Source organism: Felis catus, chromosome A2, assembly GCF_018350175.1.
Source record: "Felis catus isolate Fca126 chromosome A2, F.catus_Fca126_mat1.0, whole genome shotgun sequence".
Classification (NCBI taxonomy): domain Eukaryota; kingdom Metazoa; phylum Chordata; class Mammalia; order Carnivora; family Felidae; genus Felis; species Felis catus.
The window spans coordinates 165,327,726-165,346,942 of record NC_058369.1 but is presented as its reverse complement, the minus strand read 5'-3'; the positions used below and the strand labels follow the sequence as shown (position 1 = coordinate 165,346,942).

The following is a 19,217-nucleotide window of genomic DNA, read 5'->3' as shown; positions in this document are numbered from 1 at the left end:
CTTATGGATGCCTGCTGTGGACTTTGTGACTTATGGGCACACATTTCTGCTATCTATTGTCTTTGTGTACAAACAGCGACAGACACACTGCGAGAGTGACGAGTGAGCTGAGCTGGAAGGCGCCAGGAAGTCAGTGCTGAAGAAATTACAACGCCAACAAAATGTCTGTTCTGGCGCAGACGGGTACTTCTCAAGCACGTCCTCAGGTCAGCGTGTGAAGGAGACAGGGCTCCCCTGGCTGGGAAGAGGGAGCAGAAAGGGACTTGAGGGATAATCAGCCTCTTCACATTCCCTCATCTTACACGGGAGGACACGGAGGTCCAGGGAGCTGCCTGCCAAGGACACTCGGAGAGTGGCTGGAAAATTCTAGAATTCCACCTGCTGGTCCAGGAGTTATGCGCTGTTACCCACCTTGTTCTACTTGCTCAATTTGGCTTGAAATACACTTTCAGGTAGATCACAGACAAGTAATAGAGTATCCTGCAGTGAAAAGGACTGCTATCTGTGGGCGTGAATCAAAGGGAGCTTCCTGGGCATCCTGGTTCTTCCCCAACCCCAGGTGAGAAATGGAAAACAAAGACACAGCACGTCCCCTCAGCTTTTCCCCTGGGGACTCTGCTTTTACTCCCTCTCCTCACGTGTCAGTCCATCCCCAGCTTCCCATTCATCTTGCTTGCTCCACAACCCAATACACCAGACTTGACTGTGCCCTTCCGCGAACCAAAATGGCTCCCTATAAATGGTGGCATTAATTCCTTAGACGCTATTGACCCTGTTTATTTTAAAAATTCACATTCCATCCAGTGGCTCTCCATCTTGGCTGCCCAACAGAAGCACTATTGACCCAGGGTGCAAAGGAGAGCACCGACATCAGCTCACCCCGTGAGCATGTGCATGCATGTGCACGGGGGTGTGGAAGGCCCAAAGCTATCTTTCAGTCATCACTAAGTCTCCTCTGGTGATGCAACCATTCAGCAAGGTTGAGAACCTCTGCCCTCAAACAACCATTCTCAACTCTGCCAGCCCACTGGACCACCTGATGTCCTTGGCTTTGTCAAAACCACCCTGAGGATGACATCATCCAGCCGATGCTAAGACCTATGGACCCACGTGGATTTTCAGACCTTCCTTCCACCTCTTGAATGAACCCCCTTCCCCATCCTCACAGGAAGCCACAAAGAAAAAGGGAATCCTGACTGCTTTTATCTACCTCTATACCCTTGGCTCAGGACGTACTACAAGGTCTGGGACATGTTCTTGAGTTCTAAAATGCGGTCCTATTAATCAAAGAAAATCAGCTTCTATAACCAAAAGAGGTCACAAAAATTCTCATCACCAAATTTAAAGTAATGGAAGGAAAAGGAAAAAATTCATTTCCCTCCCCACAAAAAGGATTCCGATACTGTAATTTATAACTAATATATATAGTTAACCCTTGAACAACGTGGGGGTCAGGAGGTCTGACCTCCTGTGCTAGCAACAACCTACATATAATCTTGGACTCCCCTAGCAACTTAACTACTAAGAGTCTACTTCTGACCAGGAGCCTTACTGGTAACACAGTCAGTTAACACGTATTTCGTATATCTGTTATTCCCTGTATTCTTACAATAAAGTAAGCTAAAGAAAATGTTATTAAGAAAATCATAAGGAAGGGAAAATACATTTACATACTCTGCTGTAGTTATCCAAAAAAAGTCCGAGTATACATGCGCCCGTGCAGCTCAAACCCAAGTTCCTCAAGGGTCCACGGGAGTTTGGTCGGCTTACAGGACTCAGGGCTCCCAAAACCCTTGGAATGTCCTGAGTAATAACAGCAATGGCAGCAACTTTTGTCCTAATACTGGCTCTTTTGTTCTCAGTTCCTGAAATCTCTTTAGAGCCATAAATGGGAAATGGGTGTGTTGTTATTCAGAAACAGCCCTTTTCACTACCCCTGAGTTTCTGTTTCTGTTCATCACAAAGGATGTCGAAGGACACCAATGGAGAGCCAGGTGAAGAGACACAGAGGACAAGGTCTGCAGGGGTCCCACACAGAAGCTTTGGTCTTTAGGAAGTCCCCTAAGGATGGGGGCTGCTTGCCAGGGAAGTTAACCATGTGATAAGAAGGTTGGAACTTTCAGTCCCACCCCAACCTCTGGGCAAGGGAGAGGAGCTAGAGATCAAATCAATCACCAATGACCAATAATCTAATCAATCGTGCCTATGTAATGGAGCCTTCCTAAAACCCCAAGGATGGGGCCTGGAAAACTTCCAAGACGGTGAACCAGAACGCGGCCAAGGTGGCGGCACCCCAAACTCCATGGGGACAGAAGCTCCTGTGTTTGAGACCCTCCCAAACCTTGCCCTCTGTGACTCTTGATCTGGCTGTGCATTCACTTCCTTTCACATGCTTTGTAAAAAACCAGGGATCTGGTACATGAGCCGGTGTCCTGAGTTCTGGGAGGGCCTCACCAAATTAATGGAACCCAAGGAGGCCGTCCAGGGAACCTGTGACTTCTACCCAATCTGTCAGAAGCACCTGAACTCCACATTAGTGTCTGAAGTGGGGGCAGGCTTCTGGGACTGAGCCCTCAACCTGTGGGATGTGTGGGATGCTATCTCCAGCCAGCAGTGTTGGTACTGAACTGGATTACAGGACATCCAGCTGGTGTCAGAGAATGGCTTGCTTTATGGTGCTTTAAAAAGCACATACGTTAACCCCTAAAGTGAGCATGAGTTTCAATTTTATCGTAGCTGTATGTGGAAAATACCATACACGTGGAATTCTTTCTTGTGTTACCTGATGCGTTAGAACTTAAAGGAGTTCTTAAAATTAAAAGAAAACAAACATATGGCTAAAATCAGGGACCTTCCTCACAAAAGCAGTCTACGCCAAGCGTAGAAATGAGCCCCGGTCTGTGCATTTAACACATACACCTGCTTGAGTCCCGCTGTGCACAGCAACTGACCACAGATGATCAACAGAGGCTAATACCTGGAAATGCACCACCTCTTGGCAATAATAACACAGGATGTTCAAAGTGCCAAAGATGAACGAGTTCTGAGGATTGTCATTGGCATAAGGACAGGACACAGGACAGAGAAATGACTGAGGTACAGCAACGGCCTGCCTAGTATATTTACACATCTCAACGCAAAGTCCCCGCACAGGGAAAAGAGGCCAGCCCTCTGCAAGAGGGTTTTGTTTACGGTATTTTAAATACGACACCCCGAGCTGACCACCCCTTTCTGGGTTTGGGGACTTCTCCCTGGAAATTTCATCAACTTATGTTGATGTGTAAAGTCTTTCCAATCCAGTAAGTCCTCGAAGAGGGGTGTGGGAAATGGACCCTTGTTCCACTCTGTCTTCCTGCACGGGGGATTCATCGAGATTTCCGGAGGAGCTCAGTTACAAGGTTGATTGTTTTAGGAAGGGGTGCCTAAATGTCACCAGGGTGCCAGTTCCTGTAAGGAAGCAGGAGCGGTGGTCCCAATTACCCCCCGACAGAGGAGAACCTCTGCATTACTCAAGGCTGTACCCTTGAAAGTCACCTTACAAAGGTGCATGGCGGTTCCCAAGAAGGGCTCAGCACTGGGGGTCTGTGTCCCACACAAATCCCTGTAATTTACCTATAAACCTCAAAGAGCTTCCTCTGCTCACCTGGGCTCATTACAAGTAGAGCATCGACGTTGAAAGGTCACCATGCTTAATCTAATCAACAGGCGAGCCACTCGAAGGGTCTGGAAATAAGCTCTTACTTCAGTGGTTCCCATCTAGGGTTTTTATTCAACACAGGAAGGGGACGGCAAGGTCTGAAAAGACACTCTGCTCATAACATCACAGATATCTCCAGTCAGTGACCAAAGCCCTCAAATCAGTTCCAGCGGCCACAGGAAAAACAGCAGCATTCCCTCTCCAGGGAGTAAATTCCCAGACTGCAACTTTCATTCATAACCAAAAGCAACCAACCACGAGATTCTCAAGTGTCCCTGTGACCCGCAGACCTCTCATCCTCTCCATCCAGTTTCTGAACCTTCACTGACACAAGCCTGGTCACCAGGGGCCCACCTCACCATCATTAGCCCGCCACCTACAGGAAGAGCCACCAGCCTGCTAAGGAAAGACGTGCCCCACAGGGCACGGGGCACAGGGCAGTCCCCGAGGCTTTTGCTTTTAACCAATCGTTTCTGAGTCTCCGCTGAGCACCTCCGTGTCTCGGAAATGCTCACAGGGACAAAACAGAATTTAGCATATGAAGTACTATCCTCCTAATAAAATTTTCTATCGATCTTAGAACCTATCACAGGAGGACATGCTTCTCCAAAAGAACCTGTCTGATTGAAACAGCAGTTAAGTAAGTAAGTTAAGTAAGTAAGTATCAATGTATTAATGAGAAAGGAAGGCTGAGCTGAGAACCCATGTGAGTCACCCTGCCCCCCAGATTTTCAAATGGAGACCTTGTGAAAATACGGTTATTTTTAAAAATAACTTTTGTTCTGGGAGAATGGGATTCTTGACCATATTAGAAATAAAGTTGGGGCGCCTGAGTGGCTCAGTCGGTCAAGCGTCCGACTTCGGCTCTGGTCATGATCTCACAGTTCGTGGGTTCGAGCCCCGTGTTGGGCTCTGTGCTGACGGCTCAGAGCCTGGAGCCTGCTTCAGATTCTCTCTCTCTCTCTCTCTCTCTCTCTCTCTCTGCCCCTCCCCATTCATGCTCTGTCTCTCAAAAATAAATATTTTTTTTAAAAAGGAAATAAAGTTTATGAAGCTGGCTCTTTTCAAAAAATTAAAATAGAACCCAAGAGGGGCGCCTGGGTGGCGCAGTCGGTTAAGCGTCCGACTTCAGCCAGGTCACGATCTCGCGGTCCGTGAGTTCGAGCCCCGCGTCAGACTCTGGGCTGATGGCTCGGAGCCTGGAGCCTGTTTCCGATTCTGTGTCTCCCTCTCTCTCTGCCCCTCCCCCGTTCATGCTCTGTCTCTCTCTGTTCCAAAAATAAAGAAACGTTGAAAAAAAAAAAAATTTTTAAAATAGAACCCAAGAGGTGGTTTCCACCTATGTTATCCCTTTCACTCGTTTATTAACCCAAATGAGATCAGATGGTATACTGGTAAGTTTGCCTTCTCTTATCACCTGTCAGCAGGAATCGCCCTCCAAAGCAGCGTATGAGGAACAAAGCATTCAGTCAGATTTCAGACAATGAGGGTGCCCTTGTCTCTGGCCCCCGATGGCCACACCATGGAGCATGGGAAAGGGGCTGTAGCGATCAACCGTTTACATATCCGGCTGCAGCTGTAGGAGGTGCGGCTCTGACCCTGTTACGGGTACCCAATGTCTCCCTCTCCAACATCAGATCTCACGGGTGCGTCCGGAGAGCCGGGAGGGCTCCAAACTGAGGTGCAGGGTGTGGGCGTGGGTGTGGGTGGGCATCCGCGAGCACGTCCACGCACGACTCTGCAGGATGCAAAATGCTCTTCTCTCCATCACAGACGTGTGGCAGCTTCCCCCGTCGGCGCCAGGCGTGGTGATTCACCCTGTCCCCATCCGGGATGGAAAATAGCACCTGAATCTCAATCAAGCTGCCAGCCAGAAGAGTTTGCCTGTCATGCAGTCCAAGCCAGGCTGTGCTCAGCGAGTCTTCCAAAATGACTGATGAAGAATTAAGGATCAGGAAGTCCCCAAATAACCACTTAAGTGAGGGAGTGATCACTCCATTAAAGCTGCGTGGATGTAGCTGGAACAGGAAATTTCAAAAAAAATAAAAAAAGGTACGAACCAGACCACAGGGTAATAACTGCCAATGTAAGAATCGACCGGGCGATGGAAAGTTGATGAAGACTGGATCTCACTTTCTCATAGGCCAATGACGAGCCTAAAAACACGCCTGGTGGCCACACAATTTGCTAGGCTCGGTTCTACTTGTTCTAATTGTGCTTATTAGCAACAGACACAGAGGACGGCGTGCGGTGAGTGCACGGACCGTCCTTGCTCAGAGCAGGAGGGAAACATGCCTTTAATTCTTCGTTTTCCAAAGTAAACCCAGAAGGGGCAAAGCGGGAGGGAAGACTTGAAAAGTTTTTCAGACGGAACGCAAAGATGCTGCTATGTCTCCACATCCCATCTAAGTCATGAGAAGGGGCACCTGTTTGACAACAGATGTAGGTAACCAATCAATAATCTCTCACTGTATTATCAATATAATTCGTTCAAATTCTTGCTTCCGCCTCTGTCCTAAATGTGAAGGTGTTACTAGCACATTCGGGCAGAATATCAAAGGGGAATTATGGATGCAGGTGGGAATTCAGTTGGAAAACATTATTCCAAACACGTTTCTGCCCCGTTTATACAAAAAAAAAATTATGCTGAACAACACAATGGCTGAAAAGAGAAGGGGAAAATTGGGGAAACGGATGTATTTTCACAAACAAGCAATTAGGTCAGTCAGCCCCAGAACCCACAAACCGACGAAGGCCCTCAAAGGAAGGGCTTGTCATTTGGGGGTGGGGGTAGGGGGGGTCTTGCAAAATAACCCCTTCCATGCAGTCACTGCCTCCCAGAGCTATCTCAGATGACGTGGTGCACACCTCGGGCCAGAAGTCAAGTTCTGCACAGACCTCAGCCGGGCAACAGGTGTCTTGCTGTGGGTGTGGTTAAGCCAGCCGGATATTTGTTCAATTCGGATAAATGTTTTTCATTCCTTGTCTCTTTTTGTTTAAACCAAGACCTCAACATGGATCCCTGACTGGGGTTGCCCCAAACACACCTCCGGCCACCCGCCCCCTCCCCCCATCACCCGCCCCCAACCCACCTCATCGACAACTCCAGACCTAGCGCCAGAAAAAATTCCTGCATTTCCAGCGGTGCCCTCAGAAGTAACACGCCAGTCCCCGTCGCGTGGTCCCTCTCTCGCAAAACAAGTACCGGCGAGTGAGGCAAAAATAGAGCCCCTCCTTCTAATCATCCTCCACCAAGACCGCAAGGGTTAAAGCATCACCCAAATAAATACGCACAGGCACACACACAATTTCCACGGAACAAGATGGCAACCTCCTCGTCCTCGCCAGGAGGTTCCAGCGCCCTGACCCCTCGGCCCCACGCCCGGGGCGCAATGGGCCGCGGGGCGCGCGGGGCGCAGGGCAGTGGAGGGGGGAGGGGGGAAAGGCTCGCTGGGAGGCGGAACGCCGGGGTCCTCGAGTTGGTAAAGTTGTCCACGCTAAGCTGGCCCCCGGCCCTGCATCCCTGAGCCGCCCCCCTCACCCCGTCCACAGGGGTCTCGGGGCGCACGGGAACCCTCGGGGACGCCGTGCCATGACCACGTTCGCTGGCACAGTCGGCCCGGGGCGAGGGGGGAGCAGGGCCCCGCCGGCCGGGTGGTGGCGGTGGCGGCGGCCGGAGCAGAGCGAGCGGCGACGCCCCGAGTGCCAGAGGTTCGCCAACCCCAACAGGTCTCGAGCTCCGGGGACTCGCAGCCCCGAGGCCGCGCTGGCATCAGGGCCCTGGTCCTCACGGCCGCGGCGACCTCCTCTCCCCGCTTCACCCCCAGGACAGCCCGGGTGGGGGGGTTCTGCTTGTTAGTCTGACCGCCGCCCCTCCTCGCCTCGCACACTAGCCCCGGCCCCCGGCCCCACTCCCGAAGGAGGGGGACGGCGGCGCCGCAAAGTTGCGATGTGCAGATAGACGCCCGACCCTCGGCGCCCCCGGGAAGTGGGGGGTGGGGGGCTCCGCCGCGCGCGGCCGGGGGTCGCGGGCGGCCCGGGAGCTCGGGCCTCGCAGGGACAGGACCCCCCCACCCCCGCCGCTCGTCACCGCGGGCGCCCCGACCCCGCGCCTCGGCCGCCACACTCACCATCACGTTGCCCTGCATTTTAGCCGTCTTGATCATCGCCTTTTCCTTCATGTCTCCGCAAGTCTGCACCGACTTCTGGCCCCGGGAGGAGTAACTTAATCCATCGTCCCGGCGGCGAGGAGACACCGCGCGGGCGATCGCTGGGTGGAGTTGGCTCGGGAGGACCCCAGTTGTTGCAGCTCTTCGGTCTCCCCACCTGCGCCCGCCCCTCGCCTCTCCCGGGTGGATCACAATAGCGATCAACTCTCTCCGGCCGCCGCGGGAGACGCCGAAGCAGCCGGCGGGGAGGGCGCGGGGGTTGCCGCGCTTTCCGCGGCAGCGGGGGCCGGGGGCCGGGGCCGGGGAGCAAGGCCGGCTGCGAGCCGAGCGGGAGCGGTAGCGGGCGGGAGGGCCGGCTCCGACAGCGTGCGTGTCCGCCGGGGGCCGTCAGCGCTTCGCCGGCCACAGCGGCGCGGACCCGAGGGGCGCACGCGGGGACGCCGGCGGCGCGGCCGGCCCGGGTCTCCTCCGGCGGGCGGCGTGGGGCGCGCCAGTGGCCGCACTTGTCCCTGGGGGCGGGGGCCCCGGCGGGGCGGCGGCGGCGCCAGGGGCGGGCGGGCGAGTGTGTGTGTGCGCGCGTGTGTGTATGTGTGTGTGTGCGTGTGTGCGCGCCCGCGCGCGTTCACACCGGGTGCTCCGCCAGGACTGGGCTGGACCCGGAAGCCTCGGGCGGCGGCGAGGTGACGCGAGCCCACACTGTTTGGGTAGAGCCGGGAGACGCCCCCTCCCCGGGGGGCCGTGTGTGTGCGCGCGTCGCTGGCACGCTCGGGTCTCCGAACACGCACGAAGGTGCTTTCCGCGGGTGCCGCCGCCGCCTCCTGCCCAGCGCGAGCAGCGACCGGCCGCGACTACCTCCGGCTGCGCCCGCGGGAGGGGGACAGGGGCGGGGCAGGGCGAGGCGCGCCGGTCCGCCGCCAGTGCGGCCCAGCCGAGGGGGGGGGGGGGGCGGAGCGGAGGGCAGGCAGGGGACGGCATCTTATAAATCATGTTGTTGCGAGTTACTAGGGGACACACGTTGCGTCGCCATGGTTGCGCTCCGGATCTGCCTCCGAATCCGCCGCCGCGGCAGCTCCCTGGCCCCGCAGCTCCGCGCGCCCGCCGGCACGGACGCGCTCCGGCCGCACACCTGGCCTCCCGGGCTCCGCTGCCCCGCGGGCCGCCGCCCGGCCGCGGCCCCTCGGGCGTCTTTGTGTCTCCGCCTGTGATCCCAGCGGCTTCCTACGGCCCGGCCTGGCGCCTATGGGTCTGCCGGGCCCGGGAGCCACTTAGCGTTCGCCCGGGCCCAAACCCGGCCCCCATTCCTGCACCCCAAGCGACAGGTTACCCAGGGACCGCGCCCTGGGTTCCCCGATCTCCACCCCGGGCGCTCCTGGCACTGACCAGTCGCCGCCTGGGGTTCGCTCTCTGGACCACACACGGACGCGCGCTCCCGAGAGCGCGCACGCACAGGGTGGTCAAATTCAAGTGCTGACCCAGCCAGGCCGCTGCCAAGAGCAGACAGAGGATGTCTCCCCGCGCCGCGCCATTCCTCCACGAGGGGCCAGGGCGCTCCAAAACCGGTATTTGGAGCTGCTTCAAGGGACACGGAAACATCAGGCTTCAACTCACGTGTGTGTGTGTGTGTGTGTGTGTGTGTGTGTGTGTGTGTGTGTCCCGCGCGTGCGCGCTCGCGCCCTCGCCTGGGGGGCAGTGGCGACGGTGAGAGGCTGGGAGGGGTTGGAGAAGCTTTTCCTTTCTTTTTTTTTTACATTCACAAAAAATCGTGTATCAGAATGAATACGATGCCAGTTTTGAACCCATAGTGGAGCAGAAAATTCTTAGCAATTGCAACAGTAATTATATGTAAATTACCCACAGTGCCTTCAAGCATGCACTTTATTAGACATTATAGATAATGTATACATAAACACACACAAGCATTTGGTTTACACGTGAAAACTACTTGTCAGTAATGATCTGGCTTAAGAATTAGGTGGAAGAAATAGGTGAACCAAAGCTAAATCCTTGAAAAGAAGCTTTTTTTGTTTGTTTGTTTTATTTTTGAGAGAGAGAGCGTGAGTGGGCACGGGGGTGGCCAGAGGATCCAAAGCGGGCTCCTCACTGACAGCCCCGACCCCATGCGGACCTCCAACTCAGGAACCCTGAGATCATGACCTGAGCGGAAGTCGGCAGTTTTGAGCCACCCGGGTGCCCCTGAAAAGCAGCTTTTAAAGGAACGTGGATTGGCATTTGCTGGAAGGTGGAAGGCAGAGGAACGTTCCTGCCTTCTGTGTTAGATTGTTAATGACAACTTTTCTCCAGACGTGAACACCCGCACAATCTTCCTTGTGCTACTGAACTTTGCACTAAACCCACCAGCCCAATGTGGACAAAAAAAAAAAAAAAAAAAATTACCACCAACCTAAATTGGTTTGAAGCAACCAAATGAAGGTGGTTCTTCCTCTTCTTTATATGAAGCAGCATTAATTCATCTGGAACCTTCTCTCCTCCATCCCAACAAGAACAGGCCAGTTGGAACTGTCTGCCCACAACCTCCCTTTCTCCATCCCATCACCGCATGATGGAGCAGGGAGAGAGAATCCAGAGAAGAGGACAAACATATTTTTTTAACTTGCCATTGTTGTAACTAACTTTTCATTATCTCTGGAAATGGAAAGTGGGATACACTGGATTAAACTTTGAGTTCGTATGTAAATACGTCAGTTGACTGAAGGTCTTCCCAGAACTCACCAAACCGTACCAGCCGAAACCATTCGTGTGGGGCCCCTGTGTCCTATCTGTGCCTGACCTCTGGCAGAAAGGCCCACAGGAATGACAGAGCTAAAAGCAGGCATAAAAAGGGAACACTGAAAACAAAAACAAAACGAGGGAACACCGTACACAATAAAAGAGCAAAGCAGCTCTGAACGACCAGCAGTGACTACTCACTCTTTGCAACTCCTTTGCCTCTAGCCATTGACTTGGGGGAAGCTGGGGGAAGAAAGAATATGGATGGATAAAGAGGGATCCCGAAGAAGGAAAGAAGCCAAGAGTATAGGGAAAAAAAATGCTTGAAATACGAAGATTCTCCACTGTCGTATTCATTTCAGAGATTAATTTTATGAGGAAATTGGATGAGGAAGTATTACTGGAAGATGGCATGGCCGTTAGACCCTCCCTCCCATCATCTGCTGGTGTCCTCAGTTCCTGCAGCTGTTATTTCCGGTTTCCTTCCCACCTACAAGGAGAAGCATGTCTCCCCATTTCCAACATCGTATCTCTTGTTAGGCTGCGGCGGACAGACCTGCCCCATTTGTGTGCCCAGGCTCTCTCCAAACCTGCCAAATACAGCCACGGGACTTGGCCGTCTTTCTGGTCCATCCTTAACTTGTGTATTGTGTGCATCAGCGACTGCTCTGACTAAAGTAGCTTTTAAGTTGAGACTTTGGCAAAAGACTCAGCTTCACAATTGACATCAGGCAACATTTACAGCAGGAGAGATTCCTCACATCATTTGACCAGTGTGCTTGTTACGTCCTACAAGAGGTTTAACTTTATTCAGGTGAATTCGACCTTAAGGAAACCCAACGTGTGAAATCCCCAACGTATTAAAGCGGAAGCCTCGGTGGCTTTATTGGTCCGCGTTCTCCAGAGAAACCGACCCAGTAGGACGTGTGCGTGTATATATGTAAATGTATTATAAGGAATTGGCTCACATGAATTGTGTCTTACGAACTGGCATGTCCCAAGAGCTGCAGTCAGCAAGCCGGAGCCCCAAGAGAACCAATCGTCTAAATTCTAGCCCAAAAGTCAACAGACCCAAGACTCAAGCCGATGTTTCCGTTTGAGCCTAAAGGCAGGAAAAAACTGATGTCCCACTTTAAAGCAGTCAGGGGGAAGGAGTGCTCCCTTCATCAGCCTTTTTCTATTCAGGTCTTCAGCTGATTGGACGAGGCCCACCCACATTAAGGAGACCAATGGTAATCTCATCCTGGAACACCCAGAATAATGTTGGACCAAAATACCTGGGCGCCCCGTGGCCCAGTCGACTTATGAAATTAACCATCAGAGCTCATGGGAAAAGAGAGAGACTGCGATCACAAGCTCTTCTTTCACAGATTAAGTCATTGCTGACGTTGTTTAAAACGTGAGCTCTCTTACTGCATTAAAAACATTCATTCTATGTAATTTGATTTACCCTTAAATTTTCAGGAAGGTAAATTCTGGAAAAAAAAATGAGATCTGTCAGTAGTGATTTTACAATGGATTCCAGAAAGCATTCAGGAATCAAACAAATTAAGTGAACGTACGCAGCCGCACTAATGATATGCCAGGCACAGTGATTTTACTATAGGAAACAGACCTGGTACTCAAAATGTCCACAGTATCTGGCGGGAGACATCAAAATTAACAATATTGACAACAACAATAAGAATACAAGTATGATCCAAGAATATAAAATACAGGCCTTGTGGGATGTTTGGGCAAATATCAGAGAAAACTAAAACAGGAGGTGACAGCTGAAACGCATCTCAAAGGAGCGCTATAAATGTCGATGTTAGGGACCTGGAGCTGAGGAAAGGAAGAGCCAGCAAAGAAAGTGCATGAGTATTTCAGAATGCTAACACACGGTGGGTGCCTCGGTCAAGCCTCTGACTCCAGCTCAGGTCAGGATCTCACGGTTCGTGAGTTCGAGCCCCGCGTCAGGCTCTGGGCTGACAGCTCGGAGCCCGGAGCCCACTTCGGATTCTGTGTCTCCCTCTCTCTCTGCCCCTCCCCTGCTCATGCTCTGTCTCTGTCTCTCAAAAATAAACAAACATTTTTTAAAAAGAATGCTAACATATGGAAGCACGGATGGATGATGGGGGCGGGGGTGGGACTAGCTGTGAAAGCCCCGTGGGCCCCTGCTTGTGGGAAATGCAGAGGCCCAGGCCCTCAAGCAGAGGATAATCCTGCCAGATCCACGACGAACCTCCTCCAATGCGCCCTACAAAGGCAAAGCGGCAGAAATCCTGCACAAATTTGAGGAGGAACCGTCAAGATGTGGACGTTGTGGCAAACGGTTTGGGTGACAGAAGCGTCATCTGTGGACCATCCACATGAAACTGGAAAATGTGAGGTCGCCCCATCTCGCACCCGACCCGCATCCGGCCCATTCCTTCAGGAGCGGGAAGGCACATTACCAAGAGACGGAAACCACACTGAGTCTCAGCTCCGTGACAACGTGACATTAAAACTGCTCTGCTGGCCACTTACACACTCACCTTGCTTCCAGCTAGAACAGCGCTTCTAAAAACTTAGTGCACGTATTTATTTACGTGTCTGCCTCCGTGTACCACATTCAGGGTATCCTACGTCCTGCTTCTCTCTGCACCTTCGTGCTCTCTGACGGTGACTGATGGAGAGTAGGTGTGCCCTACGTGTTTCTGAAACAAACGAGACGAGGAGTGAAAAGGCACAACGCTCTCTCTCCCACAGCACTCGCAACAAAGGGCTGACATTGCACAATGTCTCAATAAATCTCTTTTCTCAAACCCAGCTACGCTGCTCTGTTGATGAAAAAGATCTCAGAGGAATCCCACGTGTATCCATAAACAATCCTCCAAATTTGATGAGAAGACCTTTATCTTTGGCAATGTTTCACTTTGCCAGAACAGGTCCCAGAGTCAAGGAAATTATTTATTAATTTATTTATTATCTCTCTCTGGCCTCGCTCGATTCAGCACGGTTCCGTGGACGTCACAAGTTTCTCAGGAAAAAGATACTTCTGACCTAATCCTTTATATGAGATAGGCTGGGGTGGTCTTCTATTTCGGGAAATAGACTTCCACGGACCAAAATACATACGGTTCAGAGTCTCTCTTTCCTTGCACTTGTCTGAACAATAATGTGTGTGTTTTATTGAACCCCCCATTGATGGCTGAAGGAATGAAGGCTAGAGACCCTCCGTTTCAGACCCATGGTCAGGCCACACTTCTCAACATTCGAGGCTAAACCCACTAATTTCAACCACTCAACAAATATTGCCTCCTCACTAGAATTATAGTTAAGACCTCTTGACTCGTGCCGTATTTTGTTGGTATTAAGTAGTTTCTAGAGGAAGGGTAGGGAGTATCAAACTGTTGATCGCACTTTTATACATTATCTGTGTAGGGAGGGGCGCCTGGGTGGCTCAGCTGGTTAAGCGTCCCACTTCAGCTCAGGTCTTGATCTCGCGGTCTGTGAGTTCGAGCCCCGCGTCGGGCTCTGTGCTGACAGCTCAGAGCCTGCAGCCTGCTTCAGATTCTGTGTCTCCCCCTCACTCTGCCCCTCCCCTGCTCATGCCCTGTCTCTCTCTCTCTCTCCAACATAAAATTAAAAACAATAAAAAATTTTTTTTAAAAAAGAGTATCTGGGGGCGCCTGGGTGGCGCAGTCGGTTAAGCGTCCGACTTCAGCCAGGTCACGATCTCGCGGTCCGTGAGCTCGAGCCACGCGTCGGGCTCTGGGCTGATGGCTCAGAGCCTGGAGCCTGTTTCCGATTCTGTGTCTCCCTCTCTCTCTGCCCCTCCCCCGTTCATGCTCTGTCTCTCTCTGTCCCAAAAATAAATGTTGAAAAACAAAATTTAAAAAACAAAAAAGAAAGTGTATTTGGGCAAACACAGGGATTTCAATTTGCTTACAAGATTCTGCGGCCAGTTGAGGCACCAAGCTGAGAACACACAGATCTCTTGACCTGCTTTTCACTGAGCCTAGATCAGATGTGCCCAGAAAGAAATGAAAACCTGACTATCTGTCAGTAAATCTAAGTCCCGTTGTACATCTATGGCTCAGGCATACACACGACACACATTACACTTCTTCCCTGCTAAAAATACCACAGGCATATATTTTTTAAAATATAAGCCTGTTTCACTTTGCCACAAAAATAATATTAACTCAAAGCCCCAGTGAGCTGCCATTTCACACCTACTAGAATTGCTATAGTAAAAATGTCGGGGCGCCTGGGTGGCTCAGTCGGTTAAGCGTCTGACTTCATTTCAGGTCCTGATCTCACAGATTGTGAGTTCAAACCCCACGTCGGGCTCTGCGCTGACATCTCAGAACCTGGAGCGTGGTTCAGATTCTGTGTCTCCCTCTCTCTCTGTTCCTCCCCCACTCGTGCTCTGCTCTCTCTCTTTCAAAAATAAATAAACATTAAAAAAAATTTTTTTTAGGGGCGCCTGGGTGGCGCAGTCGGTTAAGCATCCGACTTCAGCCAGGTCATGATCTCGCGGTCCGTGAGTTCGAGCCCCACGTCGGGCTCCGGGCTGATGGCTCAGAGCCTGGAGCCTGTTTCCGATTCTGTGTCTCCCTCTCTCTCTGCCCCTCCCCCGTTCATGCTCTGTCTCTCTCTGTCCCAAAAATAAATAAACGTTGAAAAAAAAAATTAAAAAAAAATTTTTTTAAATGTCAGATAAGAAGCGTTGGTGAGGACGCAGTGAAACTGGAAACTTTGCATATTCCCGGTGGGAATGTAAAATGGTACAGGTACTATGGAAAATAATCTGGCGGTTCCTCAAAATGCCAGACATCGAGTTACCATTTGACCCAGAGGTTCCAACCTGGGTATCAATACTCAAGAGAACGGAAAACATATGCCTACCACAACTTGTATACAAATGCCCAGAGCAGCATTATCTACAATAGGAGAAAGGAGGGAATAACCCAAAAGTCCGTCAACTAATGGAAGGATAAACAAATGGCATGTCTCTACACAGTGTGATACTATTCACACATAAAAGGAATTAAGTAGATTCATGGAACAGCACAGAGGAAACTTACAGACATTTTATGCTACATGAAAGAAGCCAGTCACAAAAGACTACATATTGTAGGATTCCATTTACATGAAATGTCCAAAATAGGGAAATCCACAGACGGATAGAAGTGGTTACCAGACTGGATACGAAGGGGGAGGGGAAGGGTGTTGGTGATCACAGACCTTAGTTGTAAGGGTTAAATTGTAGTGCAAGGCTAACGTGTAGCTTGAAAAATAACAGCTTTGTTCTGACACTGAAGGTCAAGAGATAACAGCCTTGCTTCACTCTTGTAAATTACGCTTCGTACTCTTGTAAATCAGGCTTCACCAATGAAGGAAACAAAAGCTCAAAGAAAAGAGCATCAGAGGCAAGGTCAAGGAGATCCACTGGTTGCAACTTAGCGGCAAAAAGTCTAAAATAATCACCCCATCCAGCAACTGTTTCTAACTCATCTGGGAACTGTTTCTAAGTCGTCTGGGAACTGTTTCTCTGTTCTGTTCCCAGGTGATGATAAAACGATGTGATCGGCCATAAAAACTCTGTACCCCGGCTGTTCGGGGCCACACTCTGATCAAGAGTGTTGGTCCCTATCGGTCGGCCTTGCCTCTCAGTGCAATAAACTTTGTTGTGACTGTCACTGGTGCCCGTAGCATTCTGTTTCAGGAGTCGTGTGGATGCAACATAGTGACTGCAAATGGGTACAAGGACACTCTTTCTGGAATGACCAAATACTCTAAGTTGATGGCTGCACAATTCTGTGCATACTAAAAATTAATGAGTTGTACCTTTTAAAAGGATGGACTTCTTTGTCCAAAAATAACTCATTTAAACTTTTTTTTTAAGGAGAGAATTTTAATTTCTTTTTTAAGTAGGCTCCATACCCAGTGTGGAGCCTAACATGGGGCTTGAACTCATCACCCTGAGATCGAGACCTGAGCTGAGATCAAGAGTCTGATGCTTAACTGACTGATCCACCCAGGTGCCCCAAAACTTTTTAAAAAGACTACTGAGTGAAGAAAAGGAAAACCCTAGGAGAATTCTGCACTGAGAATTTTGTTTTTTTTTTAATGCTGTTTGCTTTTGAGAGACAGAGAATGAGTGCATGCACGCAGGGGAGGGGCAGAGAGAGACACAGAATATGAAGCACGTTCCAGGCTCTGAGCTGTCAGCACAGTGCCTGATATGGGGCTCGAACCCACGAATTGTGAGATCATGAGCTGACGTGAAGTTGGACGCTTAACAGACTGAGTTGCCCAGGCGCCCTAGCACTTAAAAGGTTTTTAAGTTTTAACTTAAAGAAGCTAAAATTAGAAATAAAAGGCAACTGCATATGGGAATGGCTACATAATAAAACATGAATTTCTAATTGTGTCAAAAGGTTGACTAACAAAACTTTAAGTAGAAATAAAACATTTAAGGTAAAATCTTATTTAACTATCATTACTTAAGATAAACGCATCTTCTTATACACGTATTCTTCTATAAATTGTTTATTCATAATATTTGCTTCATTTTTCCCTGTTCATCTATTTATTTGTTCTCTTATTGATTTGTATTTTTTAGCATTAAGAAAATTGACTCGATAGGAATTTTAAGTAGCATGTTACTCATTTGTTGTTCAGCTTTGAACTTCTTTAATGGTCTAATTTTTATAAGTGAATTTCAAATGGTTTTAATGCATTAAGACTGACTTTTGACTTGCTAAGATACTGGGAGAAACCTAAAATATAAAAGCTTGTGAGGAGGCCGCCAAAGCTAGCTTGTTTTCTTTTGCAAGTGTAAGCACAGCCTGAGTTTGTATCTGTAATTTCACTTAGGGGAAAAGAAAAAAGTCTAGGACAGACATTTTAGGCATTATTTAGGATAACTTCTAAAAACAAAACAAAACAAGACAAAAACCCAGACTTTGAGAACTAGCTGGGTCTATTTTGTGAGGTCAGCCCACTTTGAGTGAAGTGAAGGTGACAATGCACATGGCTGTAGGTGTTGTTAAAGATGACAGACTCATAATCTGAAATGTAGGATTAAGATGCTGGAGTAGGACTTGTATCAATCAGATCTGCCTTTGATGCTGATGGGCCAATGGCCACGGGCAAATGACCACAGCCCTTTTGTATTCTCACAGCTTTGGCAGGTCAGCAAGAGTTCTTAAAGGTATAGGTGCGCTTTTTCTTTTTCTTTCTTTCTTTCTCTCTCTCTCTCTCTTTCCTCCCTTCCTCTTTCTTTCTTTCTTCCTCTTTCTTTCTTTCTTCCCTTCCTCTTTCTTCCTCCCACTTTCTTTTCTTTCTTTTCTTCCTCCCTCCCTCTTTCTTTCGTTCTTTCTCTTTTCTTCCCTTCCTCTTTCTTCCTCCTTCTTTCTTTCTTTCTCTTTCTTTCTTTCTTCTTCCCTTCCTCTTTCTCCCTCCCTCCCTCTTTCTCTTTCTTTCTTTCTTTCTTTCTTCCTCCCCTTCCTTCCCCCTTTCTTTTTCTTTCTCTTTTTCTTTCTTTCTATTTATTCCTCCCTCCCCCCTTTCTTTCTTTTCTTTCTTCTTCCCTTCCTCTTTCTTCCTCCCTCCTTCTTTCTTTTCTTTCTTTCTTTCTTTCTTTCTTTCTTTCTTTCTTTCTTTCTTTCTTTCTTTCTTTCTTTCTCCTCCCTTCCTCTTTCTTTCTTCCTCCTTCTTTCTTTCTTTCTCTTTCTTTCTTTCTTTCTTTCTTTCTTTCTGTCTTTTCTTTCTTTCTTCTTCCCTTCCTCTTTCTTCCTCGCTCTTTCTTTTCTTCCTCCCTCCCCCTTTCTTTCTTTGTTTCTTTCTTTTTCTTTCTTTCTTCCTCTTTCTTTCTTTCTTTCTTTCTTCCTCTTTCTTTCTTTCTTGCTTTCTTTCTTTCTTTCTTTCTCCCTCCTCTTACTTTCTTCCTCCCCCTCCCTCCCTTTTTCTTTTCTTTCTTTATTTTTCTTTATTCCTCCCTCCCCCTCCCTTTCTTTCTTCTTCCCTTCCTCTTTCTTCCTCCCTCCTTCTTTCTTTCTTTTCTTTCTTTTTTTCTTCCTCCCTCCCCCTTTCTTTCTTTTCTTTCTTCCTTTCTTTCTTCCTTGCTTCCTTTCTTTCTCTTCCTCCCTCCCCCTCCCTTTCTTTCTTTCTTCCTCCCCCTCCCTCCCTTTGTTTCTCTTTCTTTCTTTCTCCCTCCCTTTCTTTCTTTTTCTTCCTCCCTCCCCCTCCCTTTATTTCTTTCTTCCTTCCTTTCTTCCTTCCTTCTCTTTCTTCCTTTTTTTTCTATTTTAAAATCTTACTTCATCTCTTCCAACTACATCTATTGTAGCTCCATCCTATTTTTTAAAAAGTTTGTCTGCCTCTTCTTTTCATCTTTCTCTGTCCCTTTATTTCTCCAGAGTCCAAAATGAATGACTCTTAGCAAAGTGGGTATGGAGAGAATGTACCTCAACATGAGGAGGACCACATGTGACACCCTCACAGCCAGCATCATACTCAATGGTGAAAAGTTGAGAGCTTTTCCTCTAAGATCAGAAATGAGACAAAGATGCCCACTCTTGCCACTTTCACTCAACATAGTATTGGAAGTCCTAGCCACAGCAATTAGCCAAGAAAAATAAATAAAAGGC

The 19,217-nt window shown here is 49.3% G+C and overlaps 1 protein-coding gene across 2 annotated transcripts in view; it reads right to left on the bottom strand.

Moving 5' to 3' along the window:
- Nucleotides 1-19,217, bottom strand: part of DPP6 (dipeptidyl peptidase like 6) — a 949,991-nt gene that overhangs the window by 852,301 nt on the left and 78,473 nt on the right. The window contains exon 1 of one of the 2 annotated variants that reach the window (XM_045053300.1): nt 7,828-8,242. The exons of the other annotated variant lie outside the window; for it this stretch is intronic. Coding sequence (XP_044909235.1) covers nt 7,828-7,878 — 51 coding nt within the window. The 5' untranslated portion in view covers nt 7,879-8,242. Of the gene's footprint in view, nt 1-7,827; nt 8,243-19,217 lie in introns of those variants that run through there. 2 annotated transcript variants of the gene reach the window in all.